The 20,869-nt window shown below is 41.8% G+C and overlaps 1 protein-coding gene across 1 annotated transcript in view; it reads left to right on the top strand.

Annotated features, from left to right (window-relative positions):
- Positions 1-3,574: 3,574 nt before the first annotated feature.
- Positions 3,575-20,869, top strand: part of GCM1 (glial cells missing transcription factor 1) — a 363,306-nt gene continuing 346,011 nt past the window's right edge. Inside the window, exon 1 of the mRNA XM_078646796.1 lies at positions 3,575-3,683. Coding sequence (XP_078502922.1) covers positions 3,585-3,683 — 99 coding nt within the window. The 5' untranslated portion in view covers positions 3,575-3,584. The remainder of the gene's footprint in view (positions 3,684-20,869) is intronic.

Here is a 20,869-nt window from a genome sequence, read left to right as displayed (position 1 = left end):
GTGGTGTGTGTGCCTGGTGGAAGCGTGCACTGACGGCTGGTGGTGTGTGCCTGGTGGAAGCGTGTTCTGACGGCTGGTGGTTTGTGTACCTGGTGGAAGCGTGCACTGACGGGTGGTGGTGAGTGATGGCTGGTAGTGTGTGTGCCTGGTGAAACTGTGCACTGATGGCTGGTGGTGTGTGGTGTGTGCCTGGTGAAAGTGTGCACTGACGTCTGGTGGTGTGTGCCTGGTGGAAGCGTGCACTGACGGCTGGTGGTGTGTGCCTGGTGGAAGCGTGCACTGACGGCTGGTGGTGTGTGTGTCTGGTGGAAGCGTGCACTGACGGCTGGTGGTGTGTGTGCCTGGTGAAACTGTGCACTGATGGCTGGTGGTGTGTGGTGTGTGTGCCTGGTGAAAGCGTGCACTGACGTTTGGTGGTGTGTGCCTGGTGGAAGCGTGCACTGATGGCTGGTGGTGTGTGCCTGGTGGAAGCGTGCACTGATGGCTGGTGGTGTGTGTGTCTGGTGGAAGCGTGCACTGATGGCTGGTGGTGTGTGTGCCTGGTAGAAGCGTGTTCTGATGGCTTGTGGTTTGTGTACCTGGTGAAAGCGTGCACTGACCGCTGGTGGTGAGTGACGGCTGGTAGTGTGTGTGCCTGGTGAAACTGTGCACTGACGGCTGGTGGTGTGTGTGCCTGGTGGAAGCGTGCACTGACAGCTGGTGGTGTGTGTGCCTGGTGGAAGCGTGCACTGACGTCTGTTGGTGTGTGCCTGGTGGAAGCATGCATTGACGGCTGGTAGTGTGTAATGGCTGGTAGTGTGTGTGCACTGATGGCTGGTGGTGTGTGTGCCTGGTGTAAGCGTGCACTGATGGCTGGTGGTGTGTGCTTGATGGAAGCATGTCCCGATGGCTAGTAGTGTGTGATGGCTGGTAGTGTGTGCCTGGTGAAACTGTGGACTGACGGCTGGTGGTGTGTTTGCCCGGTGAAAGCGTGCACTGATGGCTGGTGGTGTGTGTGCCTGGTGGAAACGAGCTCTGATGGCTGGTGGTGTGTCTGCCTGGGTGAAGCGTGCACTGACGGCTGGTGGTGTGTGTGCCTGGTGGAAGCGTGCACTGACGGCTGGTGGTGTGTGTGCCTGGTGTAAGCATGCACTGACGGCTGGTAGTGTGTGCCTGATGGAAGCATGTCCCGACGGCTAGTAGTGTGTGATGGCTGGTAGTGTGTGTGCCTGGTGAAACTGTGCACTGACGGCTGGTGGTGTGTGTGCCTGGTGGAAGCGTGCACTGACGGCTGGTGGTGTGTGTGCCCGGTGAAAGCGTGCACTGACGGCTGGTGGTGTGTGTGCCTGGTGGAAGCGTGCTCTGATGGCTGGTGGTGTGTCTGCATGGGTGAAGCGTGCACTGACGGCTGGTGGTGTGTGTGCCTGGTGGAAGCGTGCACTGACGGCTGGTGGTGTGTGTGCCAGGTGGAAGCGTGCACTGATGGCTGGTGGTGTGTGTGCCTGGTGGAAGCGTGCACTGACGGTTGGTGGTGTATGTGCCTGGGAGAAGCGTGAACTGACGGCTGGTGGTGTGTATGCCTGGTGGAAGCATGCACTGACGGCTGGTGGTGTGTGTACCTGGTGGAAGCATCCACTAACAGCTGGTGGTGTGTGTGACTGGTGGAAGCGTGCACTGACGGCTGGTGGTGTGTGTGCCTGGTGGAAGCGTGCACTGAAGGCTGGTGGTGTGTATGATTGGTGGAAGCGTGCACTGACAGCTGGTGGTGGGTGTGCCTGGTGGAAGAGAGCACTGACGGCTGGTGGTGTGTGTGCCTGGTGGAAGCGTGCTCTCACGACTAGTGATGTGTGAGCCTGGTGGAAGCAGGGGCATTCAAAGTGATAGAAGACACAAATGAGTGCGAGCAGGGGAGCATGATTCACAGGTAGAAGACACAAATGAAGCTAACCAAGAGGGAGGGGGAAAAGGGAAGTGGGTAGTGCAAGCAGAGGTGCCTGATTACAGTAATAAAAACACTGATGGCAGCTGTGCACGAGCTCGTGGACGCAAGCTGTAGGCCAGCAAAAACCTCTGGTGGCACTTTTAAAAGCCACTTACTAAAAAATCACCACACGGTAGTGAGGGGGGAAATCTGCTAATTCCCAAACAGCAGGCATATCTAACCTGCTGCAGCAATGCACTCCCAACACCCTTTGTTCTTACAAGGTTCCTCTGCTCTGTCTGTAATGAAGGTGAGCAGGGCCCTCAGAGCAGCACAAATGCACTTAATGGCATTCATACATGACAGAGTCGGCGTATGAAGTGTGTTTCTGTTTACACCCATTCGAATTATCATAAAAGCACGCCGAATATCAATATTTTTTGTCGGGCGCAACAGTTCTTTTTGTGCCCAAGAGCACTGTACGAAATATATTCCATAATAGTTGGAAAGCTCATGACTTCTCATTAGTTTCTTAGTAAATCTATGCATAGTTAAAAAATGCTGACTAACACAGATGAGAGCCATGTAACTGCAACTTTCAGTTTGACAATCTGGTGGTTGCTAGTTACCGGTTACCAATGGTGGATTGAAAAGAAGACCATATGTCTTCCAATGCCTAAAGTAACTGGTGCTACGTGCCTGGTAATGGTTAAAAATCAACCAATGCATAAATGTGCAAGTAACTGCGGTGGGAGGCATAGACGCTGCGGACGGAAAGGAATTATCTAATGTATTCAAGATACTTGAGGAGTATATTCCCGCAATAAATGTGACATCTTTTCCCATGTGCAAAGACTTCCGTGATGGAAGTTGGGAGTCGAATTCCTATCACTGTAAACATTTTTTTTAACAAATGATATAGTCAGAGTCTGTCTTTTCTAAAATAGCGCCCTGGGCGTGGACGGAGAGAAATATGGCGCCCTTGCTGATAATAGTGAATTAAATGTCGCAGCAGGGGGTCCCTTTTGTGCTCACTGGTGAGTACCTGGATGAGCAGGGACTGGCTCCTGAACACACAAACATCCACGACCTCCCCCAGCTCACATAAATCTCCCATAGCGTGTCTGCCTCACACTGATGATGATGGTATTGTTGACGTATGTCAGTCAGCAGGGAATGGGGCTAAGGGGTGTTAAACACATAACCGCCGTATTATAATGAAGGATTAAAACCACTCAAATCAAACAGAAACGAACTGGCAGGGACTGGACAAGGCTGGAGCAAGATAAGAAGGGTGCTGCTGCTGGCAATAACCTTAATACACACAGCTCCATTCCGCTCTCAGAAAATTGGCGCCCTGGGCCTGGGCCCATGCTACACTAATTAAGTACCAGAAATAGTTAAAAATAATATAGTTTGACATTTTCCTCGTTACAACTTCAAAATTCATCTTGCTCACCTGAAATGTTTTTTTTCCATTACAAACAGTCGTCAGCAAAATGTCCAAACAATACACTGAACAGGTTTTTCTGGCGAAACAGGCCTACTTTTACCCTAACTGTCTGTCAGTCCATTTGTCACTTTCAGGAAAGTACTTCCTCGTAGAGCACTGCACGGGGGCCTGAGCTCTGAGCTCTCCTATTGATTCCCCCAGAGAACGGAGGGCCAACCGTGGGCTTCCAACATGCTTAGTGCAGCCAACGAGGCTTCTGCAGAACCTAAGGAGGGAGATGCTCAAAATGGAGGGAGAACCTGGGACATCAATGACATCAAACTACCCCAGGTATGTCGCCCAGACATTAGGCGGGTAAAAGAGAGTCTGTCGGCCATTGTTGTGTGTCAGCAGCGGAGGTTATAATGGCAAACAAGTCTGCACTCTTCTCTACTCCGATACATTTGTGGTGCTGGGTTGTACCCCAATAAAAGCAGCTGAATACTCATTTTCAATCTTTTAATGATAAAAGCTTATATTAATATTATTAAAACATAGGTAATACAATTATGTAGCAAAATGTAAGTTTGGTTGGCAGGTAGATAATGTGAAGTCGGGGAGAATGGCATCATACTAGTTATCTAGGTGTCACATCCAATGAAAACCTCTCTTTTAAAGAGCAAGCCCAACAATGGGCTGACTCTGATGTCTGGATTGCGCAGGGTTATTAGACAAATATGGCGGTTGTTCTGCGAAACACTGCCGGTCCGGCCACTGTTTTCGTGGTTCCTATTGTAACCTGGAGCCTCCTGGATGGCTAGGAAGGTTTCCGTTCATTTGGATGCCTTTGAAAGGCAGTCTGCTTGCCTCCAGCAGTGAGAGTAGCAATCCGGAGACTTGCGCCGTGACTTCGCTCATGATTTTTCAAATTGAAGTGACACATACATAACATGAGGTCAGTGGCTCCTGAGCGCCTTAAGGCACTCGGGCCCTTCGGAGCCCTATTTGATTTTAAAACGAGGCCGCGACAGAAGCCTGAAACGCAAAGATGTCTTGCACTATTTTGATTTGTGCTCGAATATATTGTCTAGGGTGCACCTCTGCTTTTCGTAAGTGGTACTGTTCTATAAAGGCACCCAAAGAACTTGCTCATGTTTTGTTGCTGTTGGGGAAAGGATAAGAACACTACTTTATGTCAGAATGTAGCCAGTTACAGTTGTATTTCAGTGCACGTTTTTTTCATTTTCACTTGGATTCGAAACGATATCTTTAGCAGTTTCCCTTTTTTCACAATACTAAGAAAAAAGCCTTCATTGTATTATTGAAGGTCTAGATATAGTTTAAAAAGTTCAAGAAGATGCTGAATAGACTATGTATTTTGAGGTTGTTTTATTATTCTTATTGAAAGCAATGAGTTTTAGAATAGCATATGTTTTTTGTACTTTTTTTAAATGAGATATATTTATGCGGACGACGATGTCTAAATATTTTTTTATTGGCTCTAGCTGCATGCTGTTTTATTTAAAGTTCCTGCCGAGCAATCAAAAAGTGTGTATAATATTTACACTTTCATACACTAAAGTTACAAAGTCCGTATATTGTCCTTTAGCCAGTAAGACACCAGAGTCCTGGTATAAGTCGATCCGTGTTTATTCGTGTTTATTTTCAACTCAACTTCACACGATTCAATTATTCTGTCGTCAGATTCACAATATTCTTTGTAGTCAGATCAGCCTTGTAATCAGATCAGCCTTGTAATCAGATCAGCCAACACGTGTTTCGTTGTAAAAACAACTTCATCAGGGCTGCAAGCCAAAAGCAAAATATAAACTTTTGTATATCTATAAACACCTCTCATTATTTAGAAGAGTATTAATGTTAATTAATCTAGCACCTCCTAAGTGAAAGTAGAAGCACATAGTTCCCAATACATCAGTACCTTAAAAATAAATTAAATGTGACTCCCGGTGTCAAGTAACAGTGCACAACAAAAGCATTCGGGTCTATCGCCATACATAAAGGACAAATATATGTTTTACCTATGTTATACAGTTTATCTTCCGTTATTTTCAATCCGTAATTTTTTCAGGAAAAGTATTTTCCTCATCGGTTAAAATCTCTGGAATGATATAAGGAAACTCTTAGCTCTGTCCTAAGAATCACCGTCATTTAAACTTCATCTAATAGATGTTACTGATAATTATCATATATGTTCAACTAGTGGAACATAAATGTATAGAACATAAATGAGAACAGCTTCCTACTGAGCATATATGTTAAAGGTTCTACTCAAAATCATTTAACTTGTTCACTAGATTAGTCGCTTTATCGTAAAATAAGTACAGGTAGTACTATATTACCTCTCTATTATTCACGTTGGCCATTCAGTAAAGTAGTCCTTTGACCTCTTTTTTAAATTTTATATTGCGTTTTTCTTGCAGGTTCTGTTTAAGATAAATAGACGTGACTTTAGGTCTATGTCCTCTGTGTTTACCGAATCTTTTATAATTGCCCGTAAAATATCGCTTACCGATCAAACCGCAAGGTCTTGTGTATCATATATCTTTAGCTCGCGTATTACTATTTTCAACGCGTTATCTCGTATTTCTTTGTCTATAAAAAAATAATTTGAAAAATCGATCTATAGGTCTATATTCTACGTTGTATTTAATAATTTACGACTTATAAAACACTAGCGCTCACCTTGTAAGAGTATATATCTTTTCCTACATCCTCCCGTGTTCGGTATCACCGGCGTCTATCTTAAGCGCCATCTTTATTAAGTGTTTTAGAATCCAGTCGATACTGTGTAGTCTCTACTGATTGGGGCCGCCATCTTGTGTAAGTAGTACCGTGATTTGATGCACAGCAATTAAAAATCACTATAAAAGCGGTTATAATCACAATTTTTTACTTATACTACCGATACAGAGTTACATTGATTAATTTATTTATAAATTCGTATATTATTTACATTTTGAGTATATTACCTATATCGCTAATTTATCATTTTAACCTTAAATAAGAGAAATTATATTATTCGTTACGCAAATATAATGATATAATTGCGGCTGTTTATGTTTACGCTGCCTTCGATAGTCTCGGTTGCCAGAACCTGCTAGCGAGGTGCATAATCTTGTTCCACCATATTAGAGTGGTGGGTCTATCTATGTTAGTCAATGACTAATCTCTATAGAGTATATAGATATTAATATGTCATATTTTTAAGTTGCTATGGAATATAAAAAAGATTCTAGTTTTTCGTAAATTAGAAAATGTAAGTAATTTAAAGTTTTCACGGAGGTGATTGTCAGTGTCAGAGTTTCAGGTACCTCCTATCATTCCATTACAGTTTCTAATTATAATAAAATACTAGTCACAACAGCAGGAGGGGTCATAGCAATAACATTTGAAGCATCCTCACATCATAGTAAAATTCATAATGTGCTTTTTTCAGACGATATATAACAGATTCTAAGCTCGAAGAAATAGTTTCTATTCACAGATACTTTTAATCATATTCTTAATGTTCACCCAAGTAGTATTGGAGCTCAGAATCTATGTTGAGTCCATCTTCAACTGCTCTAAGGACCATAATCCATCTTGCCTCTTTACGTCTTAAATTAAGTAGCCTGTTTCCTCCCCGTCTATCTGATACCACTTGCTCTATACCATGGTACAGGAATTTATGCTTTTCAGAGTCATTACCATTTTGTATCAGGTGTGAGGCAATTGGATACCTTGTGTCACCATTCTTAAGTGCACGATAGTGTTCAATCATGCGGTCTTTAAGTTTCCTTACTGTGCTTCCAACGTATATTTTACCACAAAGGCACACAATAACATAAATGACATACGGTGTTTCACAGTTGATAAAAGATTCAATACGAAATGTACCAGTATTGTTATATTCAAATGTTTGTACTTTCCTCATTGCCCATCGGCACGAGCTACAATTACCACAATGATAGAAACCTTTCGGACAAGTTCGGAGCCAGTCACTTTGGCTCACTGGTGTTATTGGTTTTGGATAGCTTGGGCTCACAATATTAGCTAGGGACATTCCTTTTCTATACGTAATACTTGGACGCTCCGTTAAAAAGGGCTTCAGATCTTTAGCAGAGGTAAGCATTTGCCAGTATTTACTCATGATGTTAAAAAGTTTATAACTCCCTCTACCAAAGTTGGTAATCATTCGAATTTTCTGATTGTTTTTTGAGACCTCAGATTTACTCTTGGGTTTCAATGTATCGTCTCTCTGTAGTTTATGGGCTCTTCGAGCCGCTTTGGTGATCACAGTATCTGAGTATCCTCTATTTTTGAATCTTTTAGCCATATCTTTAACATTTATCTGAAAGTCTTCATCTTTAGAGCAGTTCCTCCTTGCTCTAATCATTTCCCCATAGGGGATTGAATTGATTTGGCTTTTTGGGTGGCAACTATCTGCTCTAAGTAATGCATTACAGCTGGTCTCTTTACGAAACATTCGGCTGCCCAGTTTGTTATTTTCCACAAACAATTCAATATCTAAAAAAGTTAATTTATCTTTACTGTAATGAGTAGTGAATGACATGTTCAAATCATTTGTATTCAAATACTCAAAGAAAGAGTCTAGTTCATCTGATGTACCTCTCCAGAATAGCAAGCAGTCATCAATGAATCTACCCCAATAATATATGTGGTCGATCCATTGGCTGCCTTTAGGGCCCCAAATAAGCTCCGCCTCCAGTCTCCCCATAAAGAGGTTTGCGAAGGACGGAGCAAATTTAGAACCCATCGCAGTCCCAATCTTTTGTTTGTACCAGGTAGATTCAAAAAGAAAATAATTATTTTCTAATACCATTTTTGTCATCTCAAGTAACATAGATGTATGGTTCAGATATTCCACTGGTCTACTGTTTAAGAAACTTTCAATAGCTCGTATTCCTTTCTCATGGTCTATATTGGAATAGAGAGATACTACATCTAGTGTAGCTAGGCTCATGTCATTCTCCCACATTACATCGTTCATTGTGTTGAGAACATGTTTCGTGTCCTCAATATGAGAAGGTAGGTTCTGCACATAAGGTCTAAGGTATGAGTCTATGAATTGAGATAGTTTCTCAGTTGGTCCCCCTATAACTGAGATTCCTTGCCCTTTAGCAAATAGGTAATCAAATTTACGTTCAAAGGTAAATACTCTACCCGTCAGATAATCTTGTTCATCCCTCTTTATTTTACGTGCTTTTCTCCTCTTGATGTCTGCCTGTAGATTCGCCAATATCTCATCTAATTTGTTATAGTTTTTAATGGTTGCTTCTGGTAAGTTTAGTTGTTTTATTTCATCCTCAATTGTTTGTATTTCTATCAGTAATTTCGCTATTTTGCGTTCTGCATTATCTATAAGAATTCTTATCAGATTACACGAGCTAGTGGTTAATTCGTGCTCCCATTTATCTAGTAAGTCTGGTTCCAGATCTTCATAAGCTGGTATAATAGTCGATCTCAATCCTCTTGGGATTCGATTAATGGTTAGGTACTGTTTTAGTGTTACAGCATCCCACCATTTGTTAAGTTCCGCTATTTTCAGCCTTTCAAGTTTAGTAAATTTGGCTCTAAGACCCTCTTGTTTGGTGTGTGTTGTAGAGGCTACTGCTACATTTATAGAGGAGCCTATACTTAAGTTTTTAAATAAATCTTGCGCTTCTTGCTCACGATTCATAGTTATTACAAGCCACAAGCGGCAACCCAACCTAATTAACAAGACAAAAGAATAGGTAACAGGTAATAGGGCGCACTGCAGATGATTTTGGCTCTGTTAGATTCACAAGTTTCTCTGATTGCTACTAGGCAGAATAGGAAGGTTACCTAACTCCCTAACTAATTCCCCGATTCCAGGGAATTTACATAATTCAAAGTTCCTGCCGAGCAATCAAAAAGTGTGTATAATATTTACACTTTCATACACTAAAGTTACAAAGTCCGTATATTGTCCTTTAGCCAGTAAGACACCAGAGTCCTGGTATAAGTCGATCCGTGTTTATTCGTGTTTATTTTCAACTCAACTTCACACGATTCAATTATTCTGTCGTCAGATTCACAATATTCTTTGTAGTCAGATCAGCCTTGTAATCAGATCAGCCTTGTAATCAGATCAGCCAACACGTGTTTCGTTGTAAAAACAACTTCATCAGGGCTGCAAGCCAAAAGCAAAATATAAACTTTTTGTATATCTATAAACACCTTTCATTATTTAGAAGAGTATTAATGTTAATTAATCTAGCACCTCCTAAGTGAAAGTAGAAGCACATAGTTCCCAATACATCAGTGCCTTAAAAATAAATTAAATGTGACTCCCGGTGTCAAGTAACAGTGCACAACAAAAGCATTCGGGTCTATCGCCATACATAAAGGACAAATATATGTTTTACCTATGTTATACAGTTTATCTTCCGTTATTTTCAATCCGTAATTTTTTCAGGAAAAGTATTTTCCTCATCGGTTAAAATCTCTGGAATGATATAAGGAAACTCTTAGCTCTGTCCTAAGAATCACCGTCATTTAAACTTCATCTAATAGATGTTACTGATAATTATCATATATGTTCAACTAGTGGAACATAAATGTATAGAACATAAATGAGAACAGCTTCCCACTGAGCATATATGTTGAAGGTTCTACTCAAAATCATTTAACTTGTTCACTAGATTAGTCGCTTTATCGTAAAATAAGTACAGGTAGTACTATATTACCTCTCTATTATTCACGTTGGCCATTCAGTAAAGTAGTCCTTCGACCTCTTTTTTAAATTTTATATTGCGTTTTTCTTGCAGGTTCTGTTTAAGATAAATAGACGTGACTTTAGGTCTATGTCCTCTGTGTTTACCGAATCTTTTATAATTGCCCGTAAAATATCGCTTACCGATCAAACCGCAAGGTCTTGTGTATCATATATCTTTAGCTCGCGTATTACTATTTTCAACGCGTTATCTCGTATTTCTTTGTCAGAGTCTATAAAAAAATAATTTGAAAAATCGATCTATAGGTCTATATTCTACGTTGTATTTAATAATTTACGACTTATAAAACACTAGCGCTCACCTTGTAAGAGTATATATCTTTTCCTACATCCTCCCGTGTTCGGTATCACCGGCGTCTATCTTAAGCGCCATCTTTATTAAGTGTTTTAGAATCCAGTCGATACCGTGTAGTCTCTACTGATTGGGGCCGCCATCTTGTGTAAGTAGTACCGTGATTTGATGCACAGCAATTAAAAATCACTATAAAAGCGGTTATAATCACAATTTTTTACTTATACTACCGATACAGAGTTACATTGATTAATTTATTTATAAATTCGTATATTATTTACATTTTGAGTATATTACCTATATCGCTAATTTATCATTTTAACCTTAAATAAGAGAAATTATATTATTCGTTACGCAAATATAATGATCTGATTACAAGGCTGATCTGACTACAAAGAATATTGTGAATCTGACGACAGAATAATTGAATCATGTGAAGTTGAGTTGAAAATAAACACGAATAAACACAGATCGACTTATACCAGGACTCTGGTGTCTTACTGGCTAAAGGACAATATACGGACTTTGTAACTTTAGTGTATGAAAGTGTAAATATTATACACACTTTTTGATTGCTCGGCAGGAACTTTGAATTATGTAAATTCCCTGGAATCGGGGAATTAGTTAGGGAGTTAGGTAACCTTCCTATTCTGCCTAGTAGCAATCAGAGAAACTTGTGAATCTAACAGAGCCAAAATCATCTGCAGTGCGCCCTATTACCTGTTACCTATTCTTTTGTCTTGTTAATTAGGTTGGGTTGCCGCTTGTGGCTTGTAATAACTATGAATCGTGAGCAAGAAGCGCAAGATTTATTTAAAAACTTAAGTATAGGCTCCTCTATAAATGTAGCGGTAGCCTCTACAACACACACCAAACAAGAGGGTCTTAGAGCCAAATTTACTAAACTTGAAAGGCTGAAAATAGCGGAACTTAACAAATGGTGGGATGCTGTAACACTAAAACAGTACCTAACCATTAATCGAATCCCAAGAGGATTGAGATCGACTATTATACCAGCTTATGAAGATCTGGAACCAGACTTACTAGATAAATGGGAGCACGAATTAACCACTAGCTCGTGTAATCTGATAAGAATTCTTATAGATAATGCAGAACGCAAAATAGCGAAATTACTGATAGAAATACAAACAATTGAGGATGAAATAAAACAACTAAACTTACCAGAAGCAACCATTAAAAACTATAACAAATTAGATGAGATATTGGTGAATCTACAGGTAGACATCAAGAGGAGAAAAGCACGTAAAATAAAGAGGGATGAACAAGATTTTCTGACGGGTAGAGTATTTACCTTTGCCCGTAAATTAGATTACCTATTTGCTAAAGGGCAAGGAAATACTAGAATTACTACTCCCTTGAGTTCGGCTGTTAATACATCAACAAGTAGCCTATCTACTAATGATGATAATACTGAGGCTCCCATTGTCCCTAGTGGAGATAGTTTAACTTCCAACAATAATTTTTTAGTGGAAGTTCAAAGAATCAGAAAAAGCAACCGGAATATAGGAGAGAGATATGGCAACAATCAAATGGGAAGACAAGAAGGGGGAGACGTGGCAAGCGCAGGAGAAGTGGCCCCAGGGATGAAAGAGAGACTGAGATCATGGAGGAAGTGACTACAGGAACTAATGAGATTGAGGTAATCAACCTTTCATCTATTGAGTTGTCTGAAAGTATGACTAATATACTTAAGAAAGGTTTTGGATTTTGTCCTACTAAAAACACAGATTGGTATGCTACTAAGATTGATTTGTACAAATTTGTTCGTTTATTAAAGCTTAAAAAATTATTTTCCAACAAAGATGACATTGTGGTTAAAACTATCAATAAACCTGTTTTGAGTGAACTCACTATTCAAGAACTTTATGACACAAAACTATTGTTATCTCTAACGGAATCAGAAGAAGACCCAATAACCATGAATTCTCTTTTGCATGATCTTGAGATAAACCCAAGCTTAACATCCGGGAGTGGTTTTAAAGAGAAATCTAAGTGGACACCCCAGCTATCCACGGGTAATGTGGTAGATGCTTTTTATAAATCTGTTAATTTGGAGATAGACAATCTGATCAAAAGGGATCAACAGCATAAAATAACTTTTCCAGACAATTTAAAAATGGATGAAAGGGAAGCATTACGTAAACTTACAGACCATCCAGAACTTATGATTCGTAGAGCTGATAAAGGTGGCAACATTGTTGTTATGAATCGTAAAGACTATAATGATGAAGTTCTATCCCAATTGGGAGATAGTAGATACTATGAGAGAACAAGCTTTAATCCCTTAGAAATGATTAAGAACAAAATAAATATGAAGCTTAAGGAATGGTATAAGAATTGTCTTTTAGATCACGATGAGTATCTATTTCTAAAAATTGATTCCCCAAGAGCCCCATGTATATACTGTCTACCCAAGATACATAAGAACAGACAAAAACCACCAGGGAGACCAATAATCTCAGGTATAGGGGGACCAACTGAGAAACTATCTCAATTCATAGACTCATACCTTAGACCTTATGTGCAGAACCTACCTTCTCATATTGAGGACACGAAACATGTTCTCAACACAATGAACGATGTAATGTGGGAGAATGACATGATCCTAGCTACACTAGATGTAGTATCTCTCTATTCCAATATAGACCATGAGAAAGGAATACGAGCTATTGAAAGTTTCTTAAACAGTAGACCAGTGGAATATCTGAACCATACATCTATGTTACTTGAGATGACAAAAATGGTATTAGAAAATAATTATTTTCTTTTTGAATCTACCTGGTACAAACAAAAGATTGGGACTGCGATGGGTTCTAAATTTGCTCCGTCCTTCGCAAACCTCTTTATGGGGAGACTGGAGGCGGAGCTTATTTGGGGCCCTAAAGGCAGCCAATGGATCGACCACATATATTATTGGGGTAGATTCATTGATGACTGCTTGCTATTCTGGAGAGGTACATCAGATGAACTAGACTCTTTCTTTGAGTATTTGAATACAAATGATTTGAACATGTCATTCACTACTCATTACAGTAAAGATAAATTAACTTTTTTAGATATTGAATTGTTTGTGGAAAATAACAAACTGGGCAGCCGAATGTTTCGTAAAGAGACCAGCTGTAATGCATTACTTAGAGCAGATAGTTGCCACCCAAAAAGCCAAATCAATTCAATCCCCTATGGGGAAATGATTAGAGCAAGGAGGAACTGCTCTAAAGATGAAGACTTTCAGATAAATGTTAAAGATATGGCTAAAAGATTCAAAAATAGAGGATACTCAGATACTGTGATCACCAAAGCGGCTCGAAGAGCCCATAAACTACAGAGAGACGATACATTGAAACCCAAGAGTAAATCTGAGGTCTCAAAAAACAATCAGAAAATTCGAATGATTACCAACTTTGGTAGAGGGAGTTATAAACTTTTTAACATCATGAGTAAATACTGGCAAATGCTTACCTCTGATAAAGATCTGAAGCCCTTTTTAACGGAGCATCCAAGTATTACGTATAGAAAAGGAATGTCCCTAGCTAATATTGTGAGCCCAAGCTATCCAAAACCAATAACACCAGTGAGCCAAAGTGACTGGCTCCGAACTTGTCCGAAAGGTTTCTGTCATTGTGGTAATTGTAGCTCGTGCCGATGGGCAATGAGGAAAGTACAAACATTTGAATATAACAATACTGGTACATTTCGTATTGAATCTTTTATCAACTGTGAAACACCGTATGTCATTTATGTTATTGTGTGCCTTTGTGGTAAAATATACGTTGGAAGCACAGTAAGGAAACTTAAAGACCGCATGATTGAACACTATCGTGCACTTAAGAATGGTGACACAAGGTATCCAATTGCCTCACACCTGATACAAAATGGTAATGACTCTGAAAAGCATAAATTCCTGTACCATGGTATAGAGCAAGTGGTATCAGATAGACGGGGAGGAAACAGGCTACTTAATTTAAGACGTAAAGAGGCAAGATGGATTATGGTCCTTAGAGCAGTTGAAGATGGACTCAACATAGATTCTGAGCTCCAATACTACTTGGGTGAACATTAAGAATATGATTAAAAGTATCTGTGAATAGAAACTATTTCTTCGAGCTTAGAATCTGTTATATATCGTCTGAAAAAAGCACATTATGAATTTTACTATGATGTGAGGATGCTTCAAATGTTATTGCTATGACCCCTCCTGCTGTTGTGACTAGTATTTTATTATAATTAGAAACTGTAATGGAATGATAGGAGGTACCTGAAACTCTGACACTGACAATCACCTCCGTGAAAACTTTAAATTACTTACATTTTCTAATTTACGAAAAACTAGAATCTTTTTTATATTCCATAGCAACTTAAAAATATGACATATTAATATCTATATACTCTATAGAGATTAGTCATTGACTAACATAGATAGACCCACCACTCTAATATGGTGGAACAAGATTATGCACCTCGCTAGCAGGTTCTGGCAACCGAGACTATCGAAGGCAGCGTAAACATAAACAGCCGCAATTATATCATTATATTTGCGTAACGAATAATATAATTTCTCTTATTTAAGGTTAAAATGATAAATTAGCGATATAGGTAATATACTCAAAATGTAAATAATATACGAATTTATAAATAAATTAATCAATGTAACTCTGTATCGGTAGTATAAGTAAAAAATTGTGATTATAACTGCTTTTATAGTGATTTTTAATTGCTGTGCATCAAATCACGGTACTACTTACACAAGATGGCGGCCCCAATCAGTAGAGACTACACGGTATCGACTGGATTCTAAAACACTTAATAAAGATGGCGCTTAAGATAGACGCCGGTGATACCGAACACGGGAGGATGTAGGAAAAGATATATACTCTTACAAGGTGAGCGCTAGTGTTTTATAAGTCGTAAATTATTAAATACAACGTAGAATATAGACCTATAGATCGATTTTTCAAATTATTTTTTTATAGACTCTGACAAAGAAATACGAGATAACGCGTTGAAAATAGTAATACGCGAGCTAAAGATATATGATACACAAGACCTTGCGGTTTGATCGGTAAGCGATATTTTACGGGCAATTATAAAAGATTCGGTAAACACAGAGGACATAGACCTAAAGTCACGTCTATTTATCTTAAACAGAACCTGCAAGAAAAACGCAATATAAAATTTAAAAAAGAGGTCGAAGGACTACTTTACTGAATGGCCAACGTGAATAATAGAGAGGTAATATAGTACTACCTGTACTTATTTTACGATAAAGCGACTAATCTAGTGAACAAGTTAAATGATTTTGAGTAGAACCTTTAACATATATGCTCAGTGGGAAGCTGTTCTCATTTATGTTCTATACATTTATGTTCCACTAGTTGAACATATATGATAATTATCAGTAACATCTATTAGATGAAGTTTAAATGACGGTGATTCTTAGGACAGAGCTAAGAGTTTCCTTATATCATTCCAGAGATTTTAACCGATGAGGAAAATACTTTTCCTGAAAAAATTACGGATTGAAAATAACGGAAGATAAACTGTATAACATAGGTAAAACATATATTTGTCCTTTATGTATGGCGATAGACCCGAATGCTTTTGTTGTGCACTGTTACTTGACACCGGGAGTCACATTTAATTTATTTTTAAGGCACTGATGTATTGGGAACTATGTGCTTCTACTTTCACTTAGGAGGTGCTAGATTAATTAACATTAATACTCTTCTAAATAATGAGAGGTGTTTATAGATATACAAAAAGTTTATATTTTGCTTTTGGCTTGCAGCCCTGATGAAGTTGTTTTTACAACGAAACACGTGTTGGCTGATCTGATTACAAGGCTGATCTGATTACAAGGCTGATCTGACTACAAAGAATATTGTGAATCTGACGACAGAATAATTGAATCGTGTGAAGTTGAGTTGAAAATAAACACGAATAAACACGGATCGACTTATACCAGGACTCTGGTGTCTTACTGGCTAAAGGACAATATACGGACTTTGTAACTTTAGTGTATGAAAGTGTAAATATTATACACACTTTTTGATTGCACGGCAGGAACTTTGAATTATGTAAATTCCCTGGAATCGGGGAATTAGTTAGGGAGTTAGGTAACCTTCCTATTCTGCCTAGTAGCAATCAGAGAAACTTGTGAATCTAACAGAGCCAAAATCATCTGCAGTGCGCCCTATTACCTGTTACCTATTCTTTTATGCTGTTTTATGTACTGCTACTGCTTTGTATGGGGCTATACATTGTAGCCGCAGATGATCCTTGAAACATGTATTGCAGCTGTCCCTGAAAATGCAAACACCAGCTATTACTGCAAGGTACTCGTGACGGCAAGTAACTCGTTTTTAGGTTTCGCCTGGCGTCCACTGCGCAGCAGTGTTCGCGCAGGCGAAATCTTTTGAGTTTCAGTATGGGGCTTTAACCCGCCTCTCTGTTCCATTGGCTAGCTCCATAAATGGAGGCTAGCCATTGGAAAAGAGATGCGTCAGTCATTGTCCGAGCAGATTCGTGGGCGTTCTGGCGATTTTTTTGCTCTCCGCCCCTGTAACAACGTCATTGCAGCGGTGGGCGGATGTTTTTTTTTGTTTTCCGTCATGTTTTGGTCTTTTTCGAAGTGTCTTTTGCCGGAGTGGCTGCGAGATTTAAGTTGCCAGGAAGTACTTTGTATTTGCGGTCAGGTGAGCAGCATTTTCTTATAATTTTCTTATCACTTTGTACATCTACCCCGTCACATGTCGTCTCCCTGTTTGTTTTACGTCTTTGCGTGTCTCGTTGCTGTCGTCTCTGTTTTTTTTTCTAGGTCTGGTGTCTCCGTGTATTGTTGTTCGTGGCTCGTGGCTGTCGTCTTTGTTTTCTGTCTGTTTTCCGTTTCCCGCTGTCCCTGTGCCCGTTCCCGCCCTCCCTCCCGCTGTCCCTGTGCCCGTTCCCGTTCCCGCCCCCACCCCCCTCCCTCCCGCTGTCCGTGTGCCCGTTCCCGCCGTCTTCCCTTTTTGGAGCCCCAAGCTCGCATCCAGCTCGCTCTCCGGGATCATGGTTTCATTGCAGGCTGGAAGAAGCCCCTCTGGATTTTGGGGGGGCCCGTGGGCTATGAAGGAGCTGCCTTAACTGAGTTGCTTCGCTCCTTTTTTTTTCTTGCTTCCTGCCTTTTGATTGTGCCCGTTCCCGCACCCCTCCCGCTGTCCGTGTGCCCGTTCCCGCCCCCCTCCCGCGGTCCGTGTGCCCGTTCCCGCCCCCTCCCGCTGTCCGTGTGCCCGTTCCTGCCCCCCTCCTGCTGTCCGTGTGCCCGTTAACCCGCCCCCCTCCCGCTGTCCATGTGCCCGTTAACCCGCCCCCCCTCCCGCTGTCCGTGTGCCCGTTCCCATAGGACTTTTAACAAAAATTATTTGTGTTGTAATTTGGTTTCCTAAGGCTGCTTCCTTAAGTCGCCTCGTGAAAGCTCCAACGTTCCCGCCCCCCTCCCGCTGACCGTTCCCATAGGACTTTTAAAAAAAATTATTTGGGTTGCAATTTGGTTCCCTAAGGCTGCTTCCTTAAGTCGAATTATTTGTGTTGTAATTTGGTTCCCTAAGGCTGCTTCCTTAAGTTGCCTCGTGAAAGCTCCAACGTTCACGCCCCCCCTCCCGCTGTCCGTGTGCCCATTAACCCGCCCCCCCTCCCGCTGTCCGTGTGGCCGTTCCCATAGGACTTTTAATAAAAAATTATTTGTGTTGTAATTTGGTTCCCTAAGGCTGCTTCCTCAAGTCGCCTCGTGAGAGCTCCAAACCTGGTGGCTTAGGAAAGGCATCGAAGCAGTGGGTGCCCAGTTAACCTCCATTGCCTGGCTCCTGCTTCTTTTAGGTAATCTTGATAGATTTACCTGAAATCAGGTCGGAAATCTTTCAGACTGACCTCAGCACATGGACAATGAGCGAGCAGACCAGGGTGTGAGGCCGGTGGGAGAGCTCACTTGGCAGAGAAAGTAGAGATGCATTAGACAAGGTGAATGGGTTGATGAATCCCTGCCCCCGGCGTCCTTCGGGTGGAACGGTAAGTAATTAGCCGGTGTCGGCTCTGAACATGAGTGGTGTGTATAGGCTGTGAGGTTGAAATAGGCGCCGCTCTTGTTTCTGCTGGTTTGTCCATTCGAGCAGGAAATTAAGTCTTAGTTAGATACACGGTTCACTTTCAGATCTCTTTCGGAATTCTGTTTTTTTAAAACAACGATAACTTTGTTGAAATCTGAAAGGTAGGGGTAACACTTTCTCACTTAAACTCACCTTTATTAACTAGAACAGTAGATTAAGCTATTGGCATTGTAAATGACAGTGCCATTTATTTATCTGTTTTTAAAACCAACACATACATAAAAATGTTGTAATTTACAATGCCAATAGCTCTAACTTTTTCAAAGGCGAAACCGTTGCATTGTAAATGCTTGTTAGGTTTCGCCTGGCGTCCACTACGCAGCAGTGTTCGCGCAGGCGAAATCTTTTGAGTTTCAGTATGGGGCTTTAACCCGCCTCTCTGTTCCATTGGCTAGCTCCATAAATGGAGGCTAGCCATTGGAACAGAGATGCTTCAGTCATTGTCCGAGCAGATTCGTGGGCGTTCCGGCGATTTTTTCGCTCTCCGCCCCTTTAACAACGTCATTGCGGCGGTGGGCGCAGTTTTTTTACATTTTTTTCCGTCATGTTTTGGTCTTTTTCGAAGTGTCTTTTGCCGGAGTGGGCTGCGCGATTGTCGTCTCCGTGGCTTCTTTCCGTCTTGTGTTTTTGTTGTCGTCTTTGTTTTCCGTCTTTGCGTGGCTCGTTGTTGTCGTGTTTGTTTTCCGTCTTTGCCTTGTATGTATGCTCCTGTTTTTGCATTTAAGGTAAACTCTTGGCTGTCGTGGGGATCTGCCTGAAAGCGAATTGCTGCTAAAAACTCTGTTATTGCCCAGAGGAGAACAAAGACCTCAGGAAGCTGTGCCCTCGCCCACCTGCCTCCCGCCGCCTGACCCCTGCTCTACCTTTGGGTCTGGCCGCGGAGCGCGGTGCTGGGGCAAGACAAAAACTACACCACCCAGCATTCCCGGCGACGCATTCCGCGTCAATCGAGCGCCAGGAGGCGCATAAATTTGCTGTCACCCCGGTCGAGGGGGGGGATCTGCCTGAAAGCGAATTGCTGCTAAAAACTCTGTTATTGCCCAGAGGAGAACAAAGACCTCAGGAAGCTGTGCCCTCGCCCACCCGCCTCCCGCCGCCTGACCCCTGCTCTACCTTTGGGTCTGGCCGCCGAGCGGAGCGCGGTACTGGGGCAAGACAAAAACTACACCACCCAGCATTCCCGGCGACGCATTCCGCGTCAATCGAGCGCCAGGAGGCGCATACATTTGCTGTCACCCCGGTCGAGGGGGGGATCTGCCTGAAAGCGAATTGCTGCTAAAAATTCTGTTATTGCCCAGAGGAGAACAAAGACCTCAGGAAGCTGTGCCCTCGCCCACCCGCCTCCCGCCGCCTGACCCCTGCTCTACCTTTGGGTCTGGCCGCCGAGCGGAGCGCGGTGCTGGGGCAAGACAAAAACTACACCACCCAGCATTCCCGGCGACGCATTCCGCGTCAATCGAGCGCCAGGAGGCGCATAAATTTGCTGTCACCCCCGTCTCGCGGGACGCCGGGCGAAGCCCGGGCCAAGGGCGGGCCCGTTCCAGCTTGATCCAGGTTGGGCTGGGCCACCCCCCTTGCTTCATTCCATCCGGACCCTACCCTAAAGGTATTAACTTTGCGCATTGACTTTGGACATTTTGAACATTTAACTGTGAGACCTTAAACTGTTATAACTATGACTAGGGGTTTAAGAAGCAAAACAGCCCTTAAAGCTGCTTCGTTTACAGGACCTATTGATTTATTCATTTCTAAAACAACTGAGGCCATTAATCAAAATATTGCTGTTTTGGAACGTAGGGTGTCCCAGGACCTTGCGACTGCCCGGAGATCTTCTATGGGCCCTATAGCAACAGCCTTAATCCCACTGCCATCAGCTACCCCTATCCCAATTCTAATACAGTCTGGCACCACAGCACAAGTTCACTCCATCCCTAGTGCTGTAGATTTATCAGCCACTAATCTGTCACTGGAATTGGATTCGACTGAGAACCTTGAGATAACCCCAGACCTTGAGCATATTTTATCCGAAGACCCGGCTCAGGATCTAGCACAAGTCAATAAGCTTAGGGGGGCCAGAGAAGGTGCCGTCCCAAAACAGCCTGAAGCGCACAATAAGGGGAATACTAATATAATCCAACATACTACCAATAATAAGAAAGGGCCTATTGTCTCATTAGTCAACAATCCCCTTTCCAGTAAAAACTCTGTTACCTCACATTCATCTAGTTTACAATGCCCCACTTTGGACAATGTTCAAGAGGGCGGCCCAAGCCCGTCTGACAGTGATACTTCACAACTCCTTGCTAGT

Source organism: Lissotriton helveticus, chromosome 6 (assembly GCF_964261635.1).
Source record: "Lissotriton helveticus chromosome 6, aLisHel1.1, whole genome shotgun sequence".
Taxonomy (NCBI): domain Eukaryota; kingdom Metazoa; phylum Chordata; class Amphibia; order Caudata; family Salamandridae; genus Lissotriton; species Lissotriton helveticus.
Note: the sequence above shows the minus strand (reverse complement) of the source record. Positions and strands in the feature narration are given on the sequence as shown.